Raw genomic sequence first — 21083 nt, forward strand, 5'->3', positions numbered from 1 at the left:
ATTTATAAATCAAAATGATAATGATTCCCTCCTCAAAGTAAAGGTGTCACTCTCCGTCGTGTCCAACTCTTTGCGACTGCCAGGCTCCTCTGTCCATGGAATTCTCCAGGCAAAAATACTGGAGTGGGTTGCCATTCCCTTCTCCAGGGGACCTTCCAGGCCCAGGGATTGAATTAAGGTCTCCTGCATTGCAGGCAGATTCTTTATTGTCTGAACCACCAGGGAAGCCCATAGGAGTATAAAACAATCAAATTGCATAGAATTGCATGTAGTAAATACTCAGTATACTTTATTTGTGATGATGATGATAATAAATTGATCCCTGCGGTTCAAGCTTAAATTTTAATCATTTTTTTCTTTTTTAAAATTTTCAATGTAATAGTTTTATCACAGAACTTATAGATATAACTTCAGTATGCCACAGTATTGTCAGACACACCTGAGCTACTAACACTTTCATTTTACTTTTTTCATGACAATGTACAATAAACTGAATAAACCACTGCCTTCTCTCCACTACTTTTATTTTGGTTTTTCAGTTTATGGGAAAAACAGACAGAGACTATTATACTCTGGATGACATGTTTGTCTCCAAAGCAGCTGAGAGAGAACGTTTTGGTGAAGAGGAAGAGAATCAGAGGAAAAAAGCTATTGCTGAGCACCGGAGTCTTATTGTACAAATGGAAAAATGTCTTTATTGTTTTGACAGCTCTCAATTTCCCAAGCACCTTATTGTTGCAATAGGTGTTAAGGTAAGAAATACAGTGTTTATTGTCCTAAGGAAATGAATTAGTGGTATATGTAAATTTGCCTCTTTCTTCACATGCTTCTAAGGTTCTGAGTAATCCATCTTGTCTTACTCTATGTTTCAGATGTTTTCTTTTCTAAGTTCCCATGATTCTTAGAATTTTCTTTAGGTTGAGTATAAATATTCAGATGATATGAAACTGATATTTCGTGTAATTCCACTCTACAGAGAGGCAGCATTGAGTTGTGGTTCAGGCCCTAGACTTTGGATCCAGACCACGTGGATTCAGACCCTTGCTCTGCCATTTCCCATCTGTGTGATCTTATTTTCATGATTGGCACTTAAGTCTCAGTATTAAGATCGCTTCAGAGCTACTTACTCCAAAGGAGCTTCTGCTTCTTCTCTTACATTCTCATGAAATCTTTTTATTTCTTTATAGACTATCTCATAATTTGAAGAAGTTTATTGTACAGTTAACGCTTGGTAACCACTGGGGATTGGTTTCTGCAGTCCCTGTATATCAAAATCCACAGATGCTCAAGTCCCATAGTCAGCCCTCCTTATCTGTATTTTTTACTTGTTGAGTGTCTCCCTCAGTAGTCTGTTAGTTCTGTGAGTATAGGTAGCTTTTACTTATCATTGTATATGTGCATGTTTATAGTCACTTCTTCGATAAATATGCTTGTTGTTCAGTCACTCAGTCATGTCCAACTCTTTGCGACCCCATGGACTGCAGCACACCAGGCTTTCCTGTCCTTCACTGTCTCCTGGAGCTTGCTCAAACTCATGTCCATTGAACTGGTGATGCCCTCCAACCATCTTGTCCTCTGTTGTGGCCTTCTCCTCAATAAATATTAAGTATCACTTATTTAATACCACTAATAATAGTCATTTATTTCAGTATTTGGCAATTTAATTCTTACGTTAAGTAAATAGTTATCATGCACCTGTTGTATGCCAGAACCTAATTAGTGACTGGGGAAAAGTAGAGAATCAAATATACTTGTGTAGCTTGTATTCTAGTGAAATAAAGCAGAAAATAAATAATGTAATGATTGCCCTGATTTAAGGAAATGTTATGAAATAGATATAGAGGGGAAATGTGAGAAATGATGGGAGGTTATTTTTTGAGAAGGTGATCTAAAAGGCTTCTGTGAGGAGATATTTTACAGGTTAGAAAGATGAGAAAAAGCAAGCAACATGAAGATCTGAATGAATGATGTTTCAGAAAGAGGTGTCAGTGAGTGAAGGCATGAGGTAGGCATTTATGGAACAGAAAAAAAAAAACAAACCCAATGTAGCTAGAGTGGAGTGAGTGAGAAAAAGTGGTAAGATTGGAAGTTGAATGGATGAATGCTAGTTTCAGAAAGTAATAGCGTGGAGAATATACATATACACAGTTTGTTACACACACATACACACAGAACCTGTGTAGCCAAAGAACTGGTATTTACTTTTTCATTCCAGTTCTAGTCTTTAATACCTTTAGGTCAGTAAGAACGTCGGTTCCTCCATTTGCATTTTGGTTTCTTAACTTTTAACTTTTCATTACCCTTCTTTTCCATTTGTTTCTTTCCCTCTAGACTTTATTAAAAAGTAAAAGTGAAAAATTCCATTCAAAATTTAGTCAGTCAGAAAACCCTTAACCCACCTTACCAGTTACTTGTATTAATTTTCCCATGTTCTTTTCTAGACTGTTACATAAACATTTACATCGTCATAATTAGGACATTTTGTATAAATATTTCATTCCTCTTTAGTCTGACCCCTACCTTTACAAAATGTAAGAATAAAATAAACATAAAGTAACAAAGTTTTCAATAATTCTTTGTCAGAAGTTTGGGTTTTTTTCAGTGAGTTCATTTTGGCTAGGTCCACGCAGGCACAGAGGTTTGAAGTATACGAAACTTTTGTTTGCCTTCTATTTTATAGGCTGTGTCCCAAAGTAGGCATTTTTCAGTGAAAGGAACTGTTGGCCAGTAAAGAGACATTTTCTATTTTCAACTCATATATTGTTTCATGCATTTCTTTTCCTGTTCTCAGTTTTCCTCTTTTATTGTGAGGTAATCCACATTTTTCAGTTAGAAGGTATTAAATTTTAATTATAAAATTAATTTTCCAATTAAAGGTATTAACTCTTCTTTTTGCTTCTAACTTACTGAGCATCAGCTGATCTATTTTTTCCTCTTGAGCCATTCATATCATTTTGATTTCATTTTAGCACTATTTGAATACAGTGTTATTAACACTATTTGAATAGATCCTTTCTTAATCTGTGCTTTATTGTGCTATCTTAGCTCTAAAAAATATACTCTCTATTAATTAGCTTCATACTTTCATCTGTCCGTATTTTAATATAGAAGTGTTTGAAATATTGATTTGATGGAATTTCATCTGTTTCCTACAATATCTGACTTCTTATCCTATCTGTTGTAGCTAATAGATTATTTTAGTAATCTGAATAAACAATAAGATATTTATCCTTTTAGTTATTACCCAAGTTAATTCCATCTGACTATGAGTTTCTAAGGAATTACTTTATGTTAGATAGTAATAATTAGCAGGATTCTAAAGCAATTCAGTCATACTCTCTTTGAATTTCTAATATTTAAAGTTAATGTCTTAAATACAAATTTCTTATGAAGCTATATTAGTACTCATTAGAGTCAGACAGTTATTTTAGTTTCTGATCATAAATTGTCCCTACCTTCTCCTTTTGTAAAAATAAAAATTATCTATCCCCTTCTTCCATGGTGGATTCATGTCAATGTATGGCAAAACAAATACAATATTGTAAAGTTAAAAAATAGAAAGTAAACTAATTAAAAAAAAATTATCTATCCCCTTCTTGTCTTAACACTATCCTTTACTTGAAAAAGTGCTTTGATTTTTAATTAAAGTCAACATAAACAAATAGATTATTCCTTGTTGCTGGGTTGGAAAAACCAATGTTGTGAAAATGACTATACTACCAAGTGCAATCTACATATTCAGTGTGATCCCTATCAAATTATTAAAAGCCATTTTTTACAGACTTAGAACAAAAAATTTCAAAATTGTTATGGAAACACAAAAATAGCAAAACCAGCCTTGAGAGAGAAGAATGGAGCTAGAGGAATCAACCTTCCTGACTTCAGACTATATTACAGAGCTATAGCCATCGAGACAGTATGGTATGGCACAAAAACAAAAATATAGACCAGTGGAACAAGATAGAGAACCTAGAGATAAAACCATGCACCTATCGGTACCTTCTTTTTGACAAAGGAGGCAAGAATATACAGTGGGGCAAAGACAGCCTTTTGGATAAGTGGTGCTGGGAAAACTGGACAGCCACACAGCTACATGTAAAAGAATGAAATTAGAACACTTCGTAACACCATAGACAAGGAAAATCAAAATCAATTAAAGACCTAAATGTAAGACCAAAAACTATAAAACTCTTAGAGGAAAACATAGGCCGAATACTCGATGACATAAATCAAAGCAAGATCCCCTATGACCCACCTGCTAGAGTAATGGAAATAAGAATAAGCAAGTGGGACCTTATTAAAATTATAAGCTTTCCCTCTGCCAACACCCTCTTATTCTCTGTATCTATGAGTCTGACTTTGTTTTGTTATGTTTGTTCATTTGTTTTTTTGATTTCATGTATATGTGAGATAGTATTTATCTTTCTCCGTCTAACTTATTTCATTTAGCCTAATTCACTGTAGATCAATCCATAGTGTTACAAATGCCAAGATTTCATTTTCATTATGGCTCAGTTATATTTCATTGTATATATGGTTCACATATACATATACGATATCTTCTTTATTCATATTGAAGGACACTTATATTTCTTATGTATCTTGGGTATTGTGAATAATGCTGTAATGCATATTGGTGTCCATATATCTCTTTGAATTAGGTGTCCATATATCTCTTTGAATTACTGCTTTGTTTTTTGAGGGTGAATCACCACAAGTGAAATTGCTGGATCATATAACAGTTCTATTTTTAATTTTTTGAAGAAGTTCCACACTGTTCCACAGTGGCTGCACCAATTTATATTACCACCAATAATGTAGCAGGGTTCTCTTTTTGTCCACATCTCCACCAACATTTGTTATTTATTTATTTATTTTTGATGATAACCATTCTGACAGGTATGAGGTGGTGGTATCCCACTGTAGTTTTGATGTGCACTTCCCTCATTAGTGATATTAAGCATTTTTTCATGTGTCTGTTGGCCATCTGTATATCCTCTTTGTAAAATTCTGTTTGGTCCTGTGCCCATTTTTTTTTTTTTTTTGGCTTGCATTTTAGATATTTATTTAATTGAAGGATGATTGCTTTACAGAGTTTTGTGGTTTTCTGTCATAACATCAAGAATCAGCATAGGTACACTCATGTCCACTGCTCCTAAACCTCCCTCCCATCTCCCTCCTATCCCACCTTCTAGATCGTCACACAGCCCCTGTTTGAGTTCCCTGAGTCGTACAGCAAATTCCTGTTGGCTCTCTATTTTGTATATGGTATTATAAGTTTCCATGTTACTCTCTCCATACATCTCACCCTCTACCTCCTCCCTTCTCCTGCGTCCATAGGTCTGTTTCTCCATTGCTGCCCTGAAAATTAATTCCATCTTTTAAGTACCATCTTTTAAGATTCCATACATATGTGTTAGTTTACTATATTTATATTTCTGACTTACTTGACTGTATAATAGGCTCTTGGTTCACTCACCTCATTAGAACTGACTCAGATGTGTTCCTTTTTATGGCCGAGTAGTATTCCATTGTTTATATGTACCACAGCTTTTTTATCCATTCATCTCTCAATGGGCATCTATGTTGCTTCCATGTTCTAGCTATTGTAAATAGTGCTAAAATGAACATTGGGGGTATATGTGTCTTTTTCAGTTTTGGTTTCCTCAGGGTATATGCCTAGGAGTGGGATTGCTGGGTCATAGGGTGGTTTTATCCCTGGCTTTTTAAGGAATCTCCATACCATCTTCCATAGTGGCTGTATCAGTTTACAGTCCCACCAGAAATGCAAGAGCATTCCCTTTTCTCCACACCCTCTCCAGCATTTATTGTTTGCAAACTTTTTGATGATGGCTATTCTGAATGGTATGAGGTGATATCTCATTGCAGTTTTCATTTGCATTTCTCTGATAATGAGTGATGTTGAACATCTTTTCATGTTTGCTAGCCACCGGTTTGTCTTTGGAGAAATGTCTTTTCAGGTCTTTTTCCCACTTTTTGATTGGATTGTTTGTTTTTCTGATATTGAGTTGTATGAGCTGCTTGTATATTTTAGAAATTAATCCTTTGTCAGTTGTTTCACTTGCTATTATTTTCCCCCATTCTGAGAGTTGTCTTTTCACTGTGTTTGTAGTTTCCTTTGCTGTTTGAAAGCTTTTAACTTTAATTAGGTCCTATTTGTTTATTTTTGTTTTTATTTCCGTTACTCTAGGAGGTGTGTCATAGAAGATCTTGCTTTGATTTATATCATTGAGTGTTCTCCCTGGGTTTTCCTCTAAAGAGTTTTATAGTTCCTCTGCCCGTTTTTAAATCAGTTGTTCACTGTTTTTGATATTGGTTATGTGAGTTCTTTGTGTATTTTAGGTGTTAATGCTTATTATTTGCAAATATTTTCTCCCATTCATTACGCCCCCTTTTAATTTGTTGATTTCACTATATAAAAACTTTTTAGTTTGATGTAATCCCATGAATTTATTTCTGCTTCTATTTCCCTTACCTGAAGAGACATTTCTAAAAACATATTGCTAAACTGATGTCAAATGTTTTCTCTAGAAGTTTTATGGTTTCAGGTCTTACATTTAAATCTTTAATCCATTTTGAGTTTTTTTTTTATTTTAAATATGGTATGAGAAAGTAGTCTAGATTGTTTCTTTTGAATGTCCAGTTTTCCCAGCACCATTTATTGAAGAGACTGACTTTCCCCTTCGTATGCTCTTGCTTTTTTGGTTGTAGATTAATTGACCAAGCCTGAGTTTATTTCTGGGCTCTCTGTTCTGTTTTTTTGACCTATCCATTTTTGTACCACTGCCATTCTGTTTTGATTTATTTCTGTAGCTTTGTAGTGTAATTTGAAATCAGAGAGTGTGATACTTCCAGCTTTATTCTTCTTCCTCAAGACTGTATTGGCTGTTCAGAGTCCTTTGTGTTTTTATACAAAGTTTAGAATTATCTGTTGTAGTTCTGTGAAAGATGCCATTGGTATTTTGATAGGGATTGCATCAAATCTCCAGATTGTTTGGATAGTGTGGTCATTTTTAATATTAATTCTTCCAGTCTGTGAACGCAAATTTTTTTCCGTTTATTTTTATCATCTTCAATTTTATTTTAATCAGTATCTTATCATTTTCAGAGTACAATTTGTTTATCTCCTTGGTAAGATTTATTTATAGGTATTTTGTTCTTTTCAATGAAACTGTAAATGAGACTTTTAACTTTTCTTTCTTAGAGTTGTTACTAGTGTATAAAATGCCAGAGATTTCTGTATATTGTAGTTTTGTATCTCACAATTTTAGTGAATTGATTGATTAGTTCTTTTAGTGTTTTGGTAGCACCTTGAGGGTTTTCTATGTACAGAATCATGTCATCTGCAAACCGTGAGTTTTACTTCTTCCTTTCCAGTTTAGATTCCTTTTATTTCTTTTACTTGTCTGATTGCTGTGGCGAAATACAAGTCACAAGAGTGAGGGCTTCTTTTTCTTTTTGTTTTTTTATTGAAATATAGTTGGTTTACAATGTTATATTCATTTCAGATTTTTAATGTAGTGCTTCAGTATTTCTGTAGATTATACTCCATTTAAAATGATTACAAAATGATGGCTATATTATTGTATATTATAATTACACTGTGCTGTACAGTGTAGCTTTGTTACTTATTTGTTTTATGCCTAGAAGTTTGCACTTCTTAACCTCCTACCCATATGTTGTGTCTCACTCACTCCTCTCCACTGGTGACCATTAGTTTGTTTTCTGTATCTGTTTCATTTTATTCATTTGTTTATTTTTTTAGATTCCACATATAATGGAATTCCACATATAAAATATTTGTCTTTTCTTTGTCTAACTTAAGTCACTACTGAAACACTATGTTACAAACCTGAAATGAATATAACATTGTAAACCAACTACATTTCAATAAAAAAACAAAAAGCATTATATTTCCTAGGTCCATCTGTGTTGTTACAATTGACAAAATTCATTCTTTTATTATGGCTGAGTAATATTACATTGTGTGTGTCTGTGTGTGGAGGGGAGTACATCTTCTGTATCCTTTCATCTGTTGCTGGACACTTAGACTGCTTCCACATGTTGGCTGTAGTAAGTAGCACTATGGTAGGTAATGCTATGAGCATTGGATTGATGTTTCTTTTCAATTTATTGTTTTCATTTTTCTTGGATATATACCTGGAGTGGAATTTCTGGATCATATGATAATTCTGTATTTCATTTTATGAGGAACCTGTATACTGTTTTCTGTAGTGACTTCCAGTTTACATTCCCAGCAACAGTATATGGCATTTCCTTTTCTCCACATCCTTCCCAACATTTTTAGACTTTCGGATGATAGCCATTCTCACAGATGTGAAGTGATATCTTTATGGTTTTGATTTGCATCACTATGATGACTAGAAATGTTGATTAACTGTTCATGTGACTATTTGCCACCTATATATCTTCTTTGGAAAAGTGCCGATTCTCATCTTCTGTTCATTTTTTAATTGGGTTGTTTGTTTTATTGATATTGAATTTTATGAGCTGTTTATATATTTTGGATAGTAACCCCTGATTTGTCATTAGCATGGCAAATATTTTTTCCCATTCAGTAGGTTGTCTTTTCATTTTTGCTGTGCAAAAACTTTTAAGTTTAATTAGATCCTATTTATTTTTGCTTTTGTTTCTTTTGCCTTAGGAGTCTGATCCGAAAATGATCCACTGTGATTTTTGTCAGCGTTCTGCCTATAATATTCTATGGCTTTAGAACTTCCATTTATGTCCTTAACCCATTATGAGTTCATTTTTTTATATGGTGTTCTAATTTCATTTTTTACATGTAGATGTTCAATTTTCCCAGCACCCCTTATTGAGGAGGCTATCTTTTCTCCATTGTATATTCTCCCCTCCTCTGTTGTAGATTAATTGGCCATAGGTTCATGGGTTTATTTCTGGGCTTTCTATTCTGCTTCTACTCATCTGTGTCTGTTTTGTGCCAGTACCATACTATTGTGATTTTACTGTAGCTTTGTAGTATCAGCTGAACTGAGGGAGCATGACACCTGTGGTTTTGTTTGTTTTTCTCAAGATTGCTCTGGTTATTCTGGGTCTTTTGTGATTCTATATAAAATTTAAGATTATTTGTTCTAATTCTTTGAAAAATATCATGATTATTTTGATATTAATTGCATTAAACTTTTAGATTGCTTTGGGTAATTTGGACATTTTACCCATGTTATTTCTATGAATTCATGAACACATTTCTTTGTATCATTGCTTCCCTTCATTAGTGTCCTATCGTTTTCAGACTTCAGATCTTTCGCATGATTATTTAAAGTTTATTTCTAGGTATTGTCTTCTTCTTGATGCAGTTTTATATGGGATTGTTTTCTTGCTTTCTTTTTCTGATTATTCATTATCAGTGTATAGAAAAACAGATTTCTCTATATTAATCTTTTATCCTGCATCTTGACTGAATTCATTTATTTGTTATAGTAGATTTTTTTATATTATCTTTAGGATTTGTTATGTATAGTGTCATGTCATGGAAACAGTTTTACTTCTTCCTTTCCAATTGTATTAGTTTTTTTTTTCCTTCTCTGATTGCTGTGACTAAAGACAGATGGTAAGAGTGGACATTCTTTTTATTACTGGTCTTAGAGAAAATACTTTCATCTATTCACTATTGAGTATAATGTTGGCTGTGAGTTTGTCATATATGGCTGTGTTACATTGGTGTATGTTCTCTGTATGCCCACTTTGGTGAGTTTTTTTATAAATGGGTTTTCATTTTGTATGGAATACCTTTTCCAATTTCCTCACTTAATGTGTGTGTGTCTTTAGATCTGAAGTAAATCTCTGGTAGGCAACATTTATATCATTATTGTTTTTATACCCAGTTAGGTGCTATGTTTCTTTATTGCTGTTTTAATTGTTTTTGGATTGCTTTTGCAGTTATTTTTTGTTCCTTTCTTCTCCTTTTGTTCTCTTTCCTTGTGACTTGATAATTGTCTTTAGTGTTTAGTGTGACATCCACTGGATCATAGAAAAAGTAAGAGAATTCAAAAAAAAAAACATCTGCTTCATTGACTACGCTAAAGCCTTTGACTCAGTGGATCACAACAAACTGTGGAAATTGTAAAAGAGATAGAAATACCAGACCACCTTACCTGCATTCTGGAAACCTGTGTACAGGTCAAGTAGCAACAGTTCAAACCAGACATGGAACAACAGGCTGGTTCAAAATTGGGAAAAGCATACATCAAGGCTGTATATTGTCATCCAGCTTATTTAACTTATATGCAGGGTACATCATGCCAAGTGCTGGGCTGGATGAAGCACAGGCTGGAATCAAGATTGCCAGGAGAAATATCAACAACCTCAGATATGCAGATGATACCACTCTAATGGCAGAAAGTGAAGAGGAACTAAAGAGCCTCTTAAAGGTCAAAGAGGAGAGTAGAAAAGCCGGCTTGAAACTTAGCATCCAAAAATGAAGATCATGGCATCCAGTCCCATCACTTCTTGGCAAATAGATGGGAAAACAATGGAAACAGTGACAGATTTCATTTTCTTGGGCTCCAAAATCACTGCAGACCGTGACTGCAGCCACTAAATTAAGACACTTGCTCCTTGGAAGAAAAGCAATGACAAACCTAGACAGAATATTAAAAAGTGGAGACATCACTTTACCAACAAAGGTCCATATAGTCAAAGGTATAGTTTTTCCAAGAGTCATGTATGGATGTGAGGTTAGACCGTGAAGAAGATTTCTGGCCGAAGATTTGTGTTTTCGAGCTGTGGTGCTAAAGAAGACTCTGGAGAATCCCTAGGACTGCAAGGAGATCAAACCAGTCAATCCTAAAGGAAATCAACCCTGAATATTTGTTGGAAGGACTGATGCTGAAGCTGAAGCTCCAATACTTGGGCCACCTGATGCAAAGAGCCAACTCATTGGAAAAGCCCCTGATGCTGGGAAAGATTGAAGGCAGGAGGAGAAGGGGATGATAGAGGATGAGATGCTTGGATGGCATCACTGACTCAGTGGACATGAGTTTAAGCAAACTCAGGAGATAGTGAAGGACAGGAAAGCCTGGTGTGCTGTAGTCCATGGGGTCTCAGAGAGTTGGACACAACTTAGCAACTGAACAACAAAAGTGTTACATTTGGACTACTTTTCTTTTTTGTGTATATATATATATGTATATTGTTTCATGTATAACAAAACAAAATTTCATGGTAACAAAACAAAAATATTAAAGTTAATTTTTTTCTTACCCTCATGTTCATATGTAGCATCATTTATATTTATATATATATACTCATTGGCTTCCCAAGTGGTGCAGTGGTGAAGAATCCACCTGCCAATGCAGGAGATGTGGATTGTATCCCTGGGTCAGGAAGATCCCCTGGAGTAGGAAATGGCAACCCACTCCAGTGTTCTTGCCTGGAAAATCTTCATGGACAGAGGAGCCTGGCGGGCTACTGTCCATGGAATTGCAAAGAGTCAGACATGACTGAGCACTTACCCCACACATGTATATATAAAGTCATTATTTTAAATTCATGATCTTTAAGTTTATACTCACTCTAACCACAGTACATTTTAATGCTGTCACCCCCATGTTTAATGTTTTTGTTGTCATATTTTACATCTTTCTGTTTTGCATATCCCTTAACTACTTACTGTAGATATGTATAATTTTATTACTTTCATCTCTTAACCTTCCTGCTAGCTTTGACCTTTAATATATATTTTCCTTTGCCAGTGAGATTTTTTCCTTCATAATTTTGTTACTTCTAGTTATGGCCTTTTCTTTTCTACTTAGTGAAAGTCACTCAGTCATGTGTGACTCTTGGCGACTCCATGGACTGTAGGCCAACAGGATCCTCTGTCCATGGAATTTTCCAGGCAAGAATACTGGAGTGGGTTGCCATTCCCTTCTCCAGGGGATCCACCCAACCCAGGGATCAAACTGGTTCTCCTGCATTGTAGGCAAATTCTTTACTGTCTGAGCCACCAGGGAAGCCCCTAAGTCTTTTTATTATTTCTTGTAAAGCCTCTTCAGTAGTACTGAACTCTTTTTGCTTTTGCTTGTCTGTAAAACACTTTTACTCTCCTTCAAACCTGAATGATAACCTTGCCAAGTATTGTGGCTGTAGGTTTTTTCTTTTCATTACTTTAAAGATATCATGCCATTCCCTTTGCCCTGCAGTTTCTGCTGAAAAGTTAGCTGATAGCCTTATGGGAGTTACATTATATGTAACTAGTGGCTTTTCTCTTGTGCTTTTAAGATTCTCTCTTCATCTTTAACTTTTGCCTTTTTTAATTATAATCTTTCTTTATGCAGACACGTCACATTCATCTTGTTTGGAAACTTCTGTGCTTCTATAACTGGGTATCTGTTTCCTTCTTAAGGTTAGGGAAGTTTTCAGCCATAATTTCATCGACTAGATTCATTGAATAGATTTTCTACCCCTTTTCTTTCTCTTCTTCTTCTGGAACGCCTATAATGTGAATATTAGTATGCTTGATGTGGTCTCAGAGGTCTCTCTTAAACTAGTCTCACTTTAAACATCCTTTTTTTTGTTGTTGTTCCTCAGCTTGAGTGATTTCCACTACTCTGTCTTCTAGTTCTCTGATCAGTTCCTCTGTATCGTGTAACCTACTGTTGATTCCTTCTAGTATATACTTTCATTTTAGTTCTTGAACCTTTAATACACTTTGGTTCTTCTTTATATTTTTTCCTTTTTGAAATTGTCACTGTGTTCATCCTTCTTTTCCCAAGTTTCGTTAGCATATTTATGATCATCATCTTGAACTATTGGGTCAGTTGCTTATCTTTGTTTAGTTCCCCCCCGCCCCGAGGTTATAGTTTTTTTGTTTTTGTTTTTTAAATAGCAAAGCCACTCTCTTTTATTTATTTATTTTTGGCTGTGCTAGATCTTCTTTGTGCATGGGCTTGGTGAGCAGGGAGTATTCTCTGGTTGCAGTGTGCAGGGTTTTTATTGCAGCGGCTTCTCTTGCTGCAGAGCACAGGCCCTAGGGTGTGCAGGCTTCAGTGTGGCATGCAGGCTCTAGAGCGAGGACTCAGTAGTTGTAGCACACAGGCTTAGTTGTCCTGCACCATATGGATTCCTCCTGGACCAGGGAATCTAACCTGTATCCCCTGCATTGACAGACAGATTCTTAACCATTGGACTACCAGGGAAGTCTCTGATGTTATGTCTTGTTCCTTCACTTGGAGTGTTTCTTTCATCTCCTCATTTTACTCAAATTTTAGTTTTATTTCTCTTTATTAGGTAGATCAGTTATTTCTTCCCATCTTTTGAAGTAACCTCTTGGTATGACTGCAGGCCTGCTGGAGTGCATGGGAGGCTTTCCTCATGGTTACCTGTGTCACCCTGTCAGGGGTAGGGCTGCTGCTGTCTCGCTGATTTGGGGTGGCGTAGGCTTCCCAAGTGGTTCACACATGACCAGCAGGGACTGGGGCTGGTGCTAGCTTGCTGCAGGGCAGGCCTGGTCCTTGGCACTAATAAGCTAGAGGGAAGATTCTAAAATATTGGTTGCTCATGCTGGTAAATGAGGTAGAATGAGCTGCCTTAAATGGCTGCTGCCAGCTTTTCTGTCCCCAGGGATAGTCCCAATTACTTCTTGCCTCTCTCAGAGGCACTCCAAGATCCACAAGTGGGAGTGGATCTGAACTAGGCTACTTTGAAACTACTGTCTCTGTACTACAACTCTGAGAGTGTGAGATTTTGCATGCAGCTTTTAAGAATGGAGTCCCTGTTTCCTATTGCCTGTAGGATCTCTCTCATATGTAAGCCTTGAAGGCTTTCAAAGCCAGACATTCTGGGAGCTCATCTTCATGGTGCAAGCCCCCTGCCTGGGAGCCCAGTGTGGGATGCTAATTCCTTGCTCCTTGTGGAGGACCTCTGTGACTATCATAGTCCTCTTGTTTGTGGGCTGCTGACCTGGGGATGCATGTCCTAATGATAGTGTATCTTCACCTGTTACCTGTCTCGTTGTGGTTTCTTCTTTATGTATTTAGTTGCAGAATATTGTTTCTGCTGGTATTCAGGTTGTTCTTATAGTTGCTCTGTAATTAGTTGTAGTTTTGTTGTGTCTGTAGGAGGAAGTGAATTCAGGGTCTTCCTACTCCACCACCTTGGTCACCTCTCCAATGCTTATTCCTGATTTTGCTTTTAATTGTGAATATTGTTGTGATTCAACTGTAAATTTAAGTATATGTAGCCATGTTCATATACACTCCTAGTTCTTCACTCAAATAGCAAAGAATTTAAAATTTTCATTATTTTGTAAAGCAATTAATCAGTTAATAGATAAATGTTATTCAGTTAATTCTCTTATATAAAGTTTTTCTAGCTAAAACCTAACCAAAAAGTTATAGAAAATAAGATCAAGCCACTTTGAAGAATATGTATGGTCCTTATGAATACCTGTTGCTTTCTACATGTATAGTAATGGACCTTTTTTAAAAAAATACATTTTGTGTAAAGTGGAGAAATAGTGCCAGCTTCTAGGTAATGCATGTATGTAAATAAATAGAACTTAACCAGTGCTGTAAAGCCAGGTAGAAGTTATGTCTCTTTTCTTAGCTAATGATTAATAGGCATCAGTTTAACTTCCATATGATTACCAGGTCTTGTACTTTTTTTTTCTTTTCTTGCAAAATTTGTGTTGTTTCAAGAGCTCTGAAGACATGTAGCTTTCTCAGATGAAGGATAAAATGTCAATCATTCTCTCCTTTGGTAAGTTTCAGCTTTGAGATATCTTAGTCAAAATTGAGGCTTCTGCAATAAATTTCAGGTTTAGTAAAAGGTATCTTCATGGCTTTTAAAATTTTAAATAGTGAATATCTTCAAAATATTAAAGTATAGTATATTATGAACAGGCATATTTTATTAAATGTTAGCCATATTGACCTACGAGGGGCTCATCTTTCAGAACTGAGAATGAATAGCAATAGCATTTCACCTTTGCATCTTTTTCCCCATAGGTTTATTTATGTTTACCCAATGTACGATCTCTTACTGAAGGGCACTGCTTGATAGTCCCTTTGCAGCACCACAGGGCAGCTACCTTATTGGATGAAGACATCTGGGAGGAAATTCAGGTCAGCATGACAATGCTCATGATCTTTGTTATGATCAAGAGCAATTTTTACATGCCATTGTGACAAATTCTAACAAGTTTTATACCTTAATTCAATGATTTTACATTTTAAATTTAAACACATACACATTTCCATAGTTGTGTATACCTGTGGGGCATGATGTTTTCACCACTCACTACCTTTTTACTTTATTGAAAGCTTTAAAAAATATTTTTAATGAGGTATGATTGTCATATAATATACTAGTTTCAGGTATACAACTGATAGCTTTGATCTACTAAATGAACTTTGACCCACTAATTATATTTATTCAAAATAAAAATCTGTAAGATTTCTAATATTTGCTTTTGTGGAACATGAAATAATCATTCTTACCAAGGTAAGCTAATAAATTACAGCCAAAAAGAAGGATGTTTTCAGGTAATAAAAACTAATTTTTGGAAGATAGTGGTTTGTACTTAGTGATTTGTCATATTTTCCTATAATGGCATTGACATTTTCTGCTACTGTGATATTGCCATGATTTTGTTACCAGGCTAAATTTCCAAACTTTTCCCTTATAGCCTGGCTATATCCCTGGATTCAGGAATTTTGTGTGTGTGGTGGTAGGGGCAGTTGGTAAATCTTCAAGAAATTGAAAGGCACAACATGGGTGAAATTGCTGCTAAATTATTTCAAGACCTTATACTCACCAAAACAGGAAGAGAGAAAAAAAGCACTTGTTTTTCCAATGGTTGACAAGTAAATAGGAGTTATAAGAACCCCTAATTAGAAACCATGAAAATTTTAAGACTTCGGGAGAGACTAATCATGGGTCTCTTTAGAAGACGGGTCATGGTAGAGAGTTCTGACAAAATGTGTTCCACTGGAGAAGAGAATGGCAAACCACTTCAGCATTCTTGCCTTGAGATCCCCATGAACAGTATGAAAAGGCAGAAAGATATGACACTAAAAGATGAACTTCCCAGGTCAGTAGGTGCCCAATATGCTACTGGAGAAGAGTGGAGAAATAGCTCCATAAGGAATGAAGAGGCTGAGCCAAAACGGAAACAGTACCCAGTTGTGGATATATCTCATAGTGAAAGTAAACTCTGATGCTGTAAAGAACAATATTGCATAGGAACCTGGAATGTTAGGTGCATGAATCAAGGTAAATTGGAAGTGGTCACACAGAAGATGGCAAGAATGAACACTGACACTTTAGCAATCAGTGAACTAAAATTGACTGTAATGGGTGAATTTAATTCAGATGACCATTATATCTACTCCTGTGGGCAAGAATCCCGTGGAAGAAATGGAGTAGCCCTCACAGTAAACGAGAGTCCGAAATGCAGTACTTGGGTGCAGTCTCAAAAATGACAGAATGATCTCTGTTTGTTACCAAGGCATACCATTCAGTATCACAGTAATCCAAGTCTATACCCCAACCAATAATGCTGAAGAAGCTGAGATTGAATGGTTCTATAAAGACCTACAAGACCTTCTAGAATTAATACCACAAAAAGATGTCCTTTTCATCATAGGGGACTGGAATGCAAAAATAAGAGGTCAAGAGATACCTGGACTGCCAGACAGGTTTGGCCTTAGCGTAGAAAAGGAAGCAGAGCAAAGGCTTACAGAGTTTTGCCAAGAGAATGCACTGGGCATAACATACACACTCTTCCATCAATGCAAGAGACCTTTCTACACATGGAGATCACCAGATGGTCAATAGCAAAATCAAATTGATTATATTCTTTGCAGCCGAAGATGGAAAACCTCTATATAGTCATCAAAAACAAGATCAGGAGCTGACTGTGACTCAGACATGAACTCCTTATTGCAAAATTCAGACTTAAATTGAAGAAAGCAGAGAAAACCATTAGGCCATTCAGGTATGACCTAAATCAAATCCCTTACCTTTATTCAGTGGAAGTGATAAATAGATTAAAGGGATTAGATCTGATAGACAGAGTGTCTTAAAAATTATGGACAGAGGTTTGTAACATTGTACAATAGATGGTGATCAAGACCGTTCCCAAGAAAAAGAAATGCAAAAAGCAGAATGGTTGTCTGAGGAGGCCTTACAAATAGCTGAGAAAAGAAGAGAAGCAAAAGGCAAAGGCGAAAAGGAAAGATAGACCCATCTAACTGCAGAGTTCCAAAGACTGGCAAGGAGGGATAAGAAAGCCTTCCTAAGTGAACAATGCAAAGAAACAGAGGAAAACAATAGAATGGGAAAGACTAGAGACCTCTTCAAGAAAATTCAAGATACCAAGGGAATATTTCATGCACAGATGGGCACAATAAAGGACAGAAGTGGTATGGAACTAACAGAAGCAGAAGATATTAAGAAGTTGCAAGAATACACAGAAGAACTATACAAAAAAGATCTTAATGATCCAGATAATCACGATGGTGTGATCACTCACCTAGAGCCATACATCCTGGAATGTGAAGTCAAGTGGGCCTTAGGAAGCATCACTATGAAAGAAGCTAGTGGAGGTGATGGAATTCCAGCTGAGATATTTCAAATCCTAAAGGATGATGCTGTTAAAGTGCTGCACTCAGTATGCCAGCAAATCTGGAAAACTCAGCAGTGGCCACAGGACTGGAAAAGGTGTTTTCATTCAAGCCTCAAAGAAGGGCAATGCAAAAGAATGTTCAAACTACTGCACAATTGCATTCATTTTACATACTAGCAAAGTAATGCTCAAAATTCTCCAAGACAGGCTTCCACAGTACATGAATCGAGAACTCCCAGATGTTGAAGCTGGATTCAGAAAAGGTAGAGGAACCAGAGATCAAATAGTCAGCATCCACTGGATTATAGGAAAAGCAAGAGAATTTCAGAAAAACATCTACTTTTGCTTCATAGACTACGCTAAAGCTTTTGACTGTGTGGATCACAACAAACTTTGGAAAATTCTTAAGGAGATGGTAATACCAGGCCACCTTACCTGCCTCCTGTGAAACCTGTATGCAGGTCAAGAAGCAATAGTTTGAACCTGACATGGAACAATGGACTGGCTCAATTTTGGGAAAGGAGTATGTCAAGGCCGTATATTGTCACCCTGCTTATTTAATTTATATGCACAGTACATCATGAGAAATGCCAGGCTGGATGAAGCACAAGATGGAATCAAGACTGCTGGGAGAAATATCAATAATTTCAGATATTCAGGTGACACCACCTTCATGGCATAAAGCAAAGGGGAACTAAAAAGCCTCTTGATTAAAGTGAAAGAGGAGAGTGAAAAAGCTGCCTTAAAACTCAACTTTCAAAAAACTAAGATCATGGCATCTGGTCCCATCACTTCATGGCAAATAGATGGGGAAACAGTGGGAACAGTGAACAGACTTTATTTTCTTGGGCTCCAGAATCACTGCAGATGGTGACTGCAGCCATGAAATTAAAAGATGCTCCTTGGAAGAAAAGCTATGACAAACCTAGACAGCATATTAAAAAGCAGAGATATTACTTTGCCGACAAAGTAATAGTCAAAGTCCATATAGTCAAAGGTATGGTTTTTCTAGTAGTCATGTATGGATGTGGGAGTTGGACCATAAAGAAAGCTAAGCACCAAAGAATTGATGCTTTTGAACTGTGGTGTTGGAGAAGACTCTTGAGAGTCCCTTGGACTGCAAGGAGATCCAACCAGTCCATCCTAAAGGGAATCAGTCCTGAATATTCATTGGAAGAACTGATGTTGAAGCTGCAACTCCAATACTTTGGCCACCTGATGTGAAGAATTGACTCATTGGAAAAGACCCTGATGCTGGGAAACATTGAAGGCAGAAGGAGAAGGGGATGACAGAGAATGAGATGGTTGGATGGCATCACTGACTCGATGGACACGAGTTTGAGCAAGATGCAGGAGCTGGTGATGGACAGGGAAGCCTGGCATGCTACAGTCCATAGTGTCACAAAGAGTTGGACTCAACTGTGCAACTGAACTTAACTGAGCTGAACCTGAAATTATACCATTAAACTCATATTTTTTAGTCTTTTATATATATATATGAGAAGTACTTAAAAATGTGTGTATGTGTCCTCCTTGAGGCTATAGGTATGATGTTTATACATTTTATAATATTGAACTATTTTTGCATCACTACCAATTTGGTAATTTTAAGGTTTCATTTATAATCCATGGCATCTTAAGTCTGTCTTATTTGCTGTCGTCCAGATAGACACTAGAACAGTCATCCAACAGTTAAGCCAGAAAAGACTTAGGAAAAATCTGAAGTAAAGAATTTGTTAGATAATCTTTAGAGTATCTAAATTTTTATTGTTGTTGCTGTTGTATTTTATCTACTTTTTCATTTTTTAAAAAATTGGTTTTCAGGTATATAGTTCCATTTTAGTGATTATTTTCCTCTATCTAATGTTATAAAATTCTCACCACAGAACTAAGGGATCATTCAATAAATAATTAATTGAGAATATGCATATTAAATAAAAATTCACAAATGTACTAACAGTTAACAAAATAGAGACAATCTTTAAAACTATTTTATAAAGCCAAACATACTTTCCATTTGGCTGTTTTTTGTTTTGTGCATGTGTTATTAGACATGTGAAGATAACTATCTGGGATATAATTGAGTGGGAAAATAGAGTTATCTGTTGTCATTTTCTGATTTGTCTGAAACAGCTTGAGTTATATCACTGGTGTCTTCACTGTTGTTGCAAACAACACCTAATTCACAGTACGTTGAGACAGCTAAAGTTAATTTCTTATATCATCATGCCTTGTGGAAGATTGCCTTCAAGAAGTAATTCAGGCATTCAGATTTGTTTCATGATAAGCTTCTCCTGTGGTGGAATTCTTCTCTTTCAGACCCTTGGTTTGAAGAAAATAGACATTAGAAGACACACTGCCTTTTGATAACTCTTTAACACATATCATTTCCATATACATTTCATTACCCAGAACTAAACATGGCCTCACTTAAGTTGCAGAGATATGGAGAAGGTTAGTCTTCTTGTTTGCTCAGGAAGAAAAAAATGATACCATTTAGTGAACACAGCCTTTAGGGGGAAGCATTTTTATATACAGATAACAGATTGGAGGCATGGGAAATATAAAATTTAAATGATCAATTTTATCATGTAGATATTTACACCTATATTTTATTTTTATCATAATTTATATTGTAAGTACATTGTCTCCACTAATGTGATTTTTAGAAAGTTTAATACCAAAGTCAGACAGTTTTTAAAAGGGGAACCAATTGTCTATAATCATCTATAATGATGTAGCTAACAGTCACCTACCATGAGATCATAGGTGTTAGCTAAAACTTCAATAGCAAATTATCTGAAGTAAAGAGACTATGCTGAACTTATGCTTAGCTGTGGTTAGAAATGAATAGTGAATCCTCTATCTGTTGCTTATTAGGTAGCATTTTAGTTCATGTCAAATTATCATTATTTGATTTTTTTTCCCTACTTGGTCTTGTTTTATAAAAGGAGTGGAAAATCGAATAGTGATGGGGGATCAGTATTACATGGTCAGAGGAGACCTCATGGAATCTTGAACTCCCACCCCCTACCCAGCAGTGATTTGTATCCTTTCCCTGTTTTGGGTGTCAAGAGAGGCTTGAATGGCAAACTGAACCGCTGTCTCCACATGGCAGTAACTAGGCAGGGTCTTAACATAACCTGGTTGAATCTCTAGGAAATTATGCTGAATGAAAATTTGCAAGTGAAACATCAGCACACATTTAAGGAGAACCAGCAAATGAAGTTACTTTGAGGTTAGAAAAACAATTGGAAGTGAATTCTGCTTGTGTCACTGAATTTAAGGATGCCTACCTGCTCAGAGTACTTTTTTTTTGCTTTTTGGATGTTTTTGTGTGATTTTACTGTTAGTTCTATGTAATTTACCATGTAATTTTGATTTTTATCATTTTTCTTTATCACTTTCTTTCTTTTCAGTTTACTGAAACTGCGATATATGCATAATACTGAGC

The 21083-nt window shown here is 35.9% G+C and overlaps 1 protein-coding gene across 5 annotated transcripts in view; it reads left to right on the top strand.

The window, feature by feature from the left end:
* Positions 1 to 21083, top strand: part of CWF19L2 (CWF19 like cell cycle control factor 2) — a 135239-nt gene that overhangs the window by 89423 nt on the left and 24733 nt on the right. For 3 of the 5 annotated variants that reach the window (XM_081543218.1, XM_081543216.1, XM_081543217.1), the window contains 2 exons: positions 540 to 752; positions 15009 to 15125. In XM_081543218.1, the coding sequence (XP_081399344.1) occupies positions 540 to 752; positions 15009 to 15125 (330 nt within the window). Of the gene's footprint in view, positions 1 to 539; positions 753 to 1441; positions 2040 to 14699; positions 14761 to 15008; positions 15126 to 21083 lie in introns of those variants that run through there. The other 2 variants (XR_014069176.1, XM_081543219.1) reach the window with 2 other exon arrangements.

The sequence above is a fragment of the Giraffa tippelskirchi genome, chromosome 11, assembly GCF_054371585.1.
Source record: "Giraffa tippelskirchi isolate mGirTip1 chromosome 11, T2T-mGirTip1v1.2.pri, whole genome shotgun sequence".
In the NCBI taxonomy this organism is placed as follows: domain Eukaryota; kingdom Metazoa; phylum Chordata; class Mammalia; order Artiodactyla; family Giraffidae; genus Giraffa; species Giraffa tippelskirchi.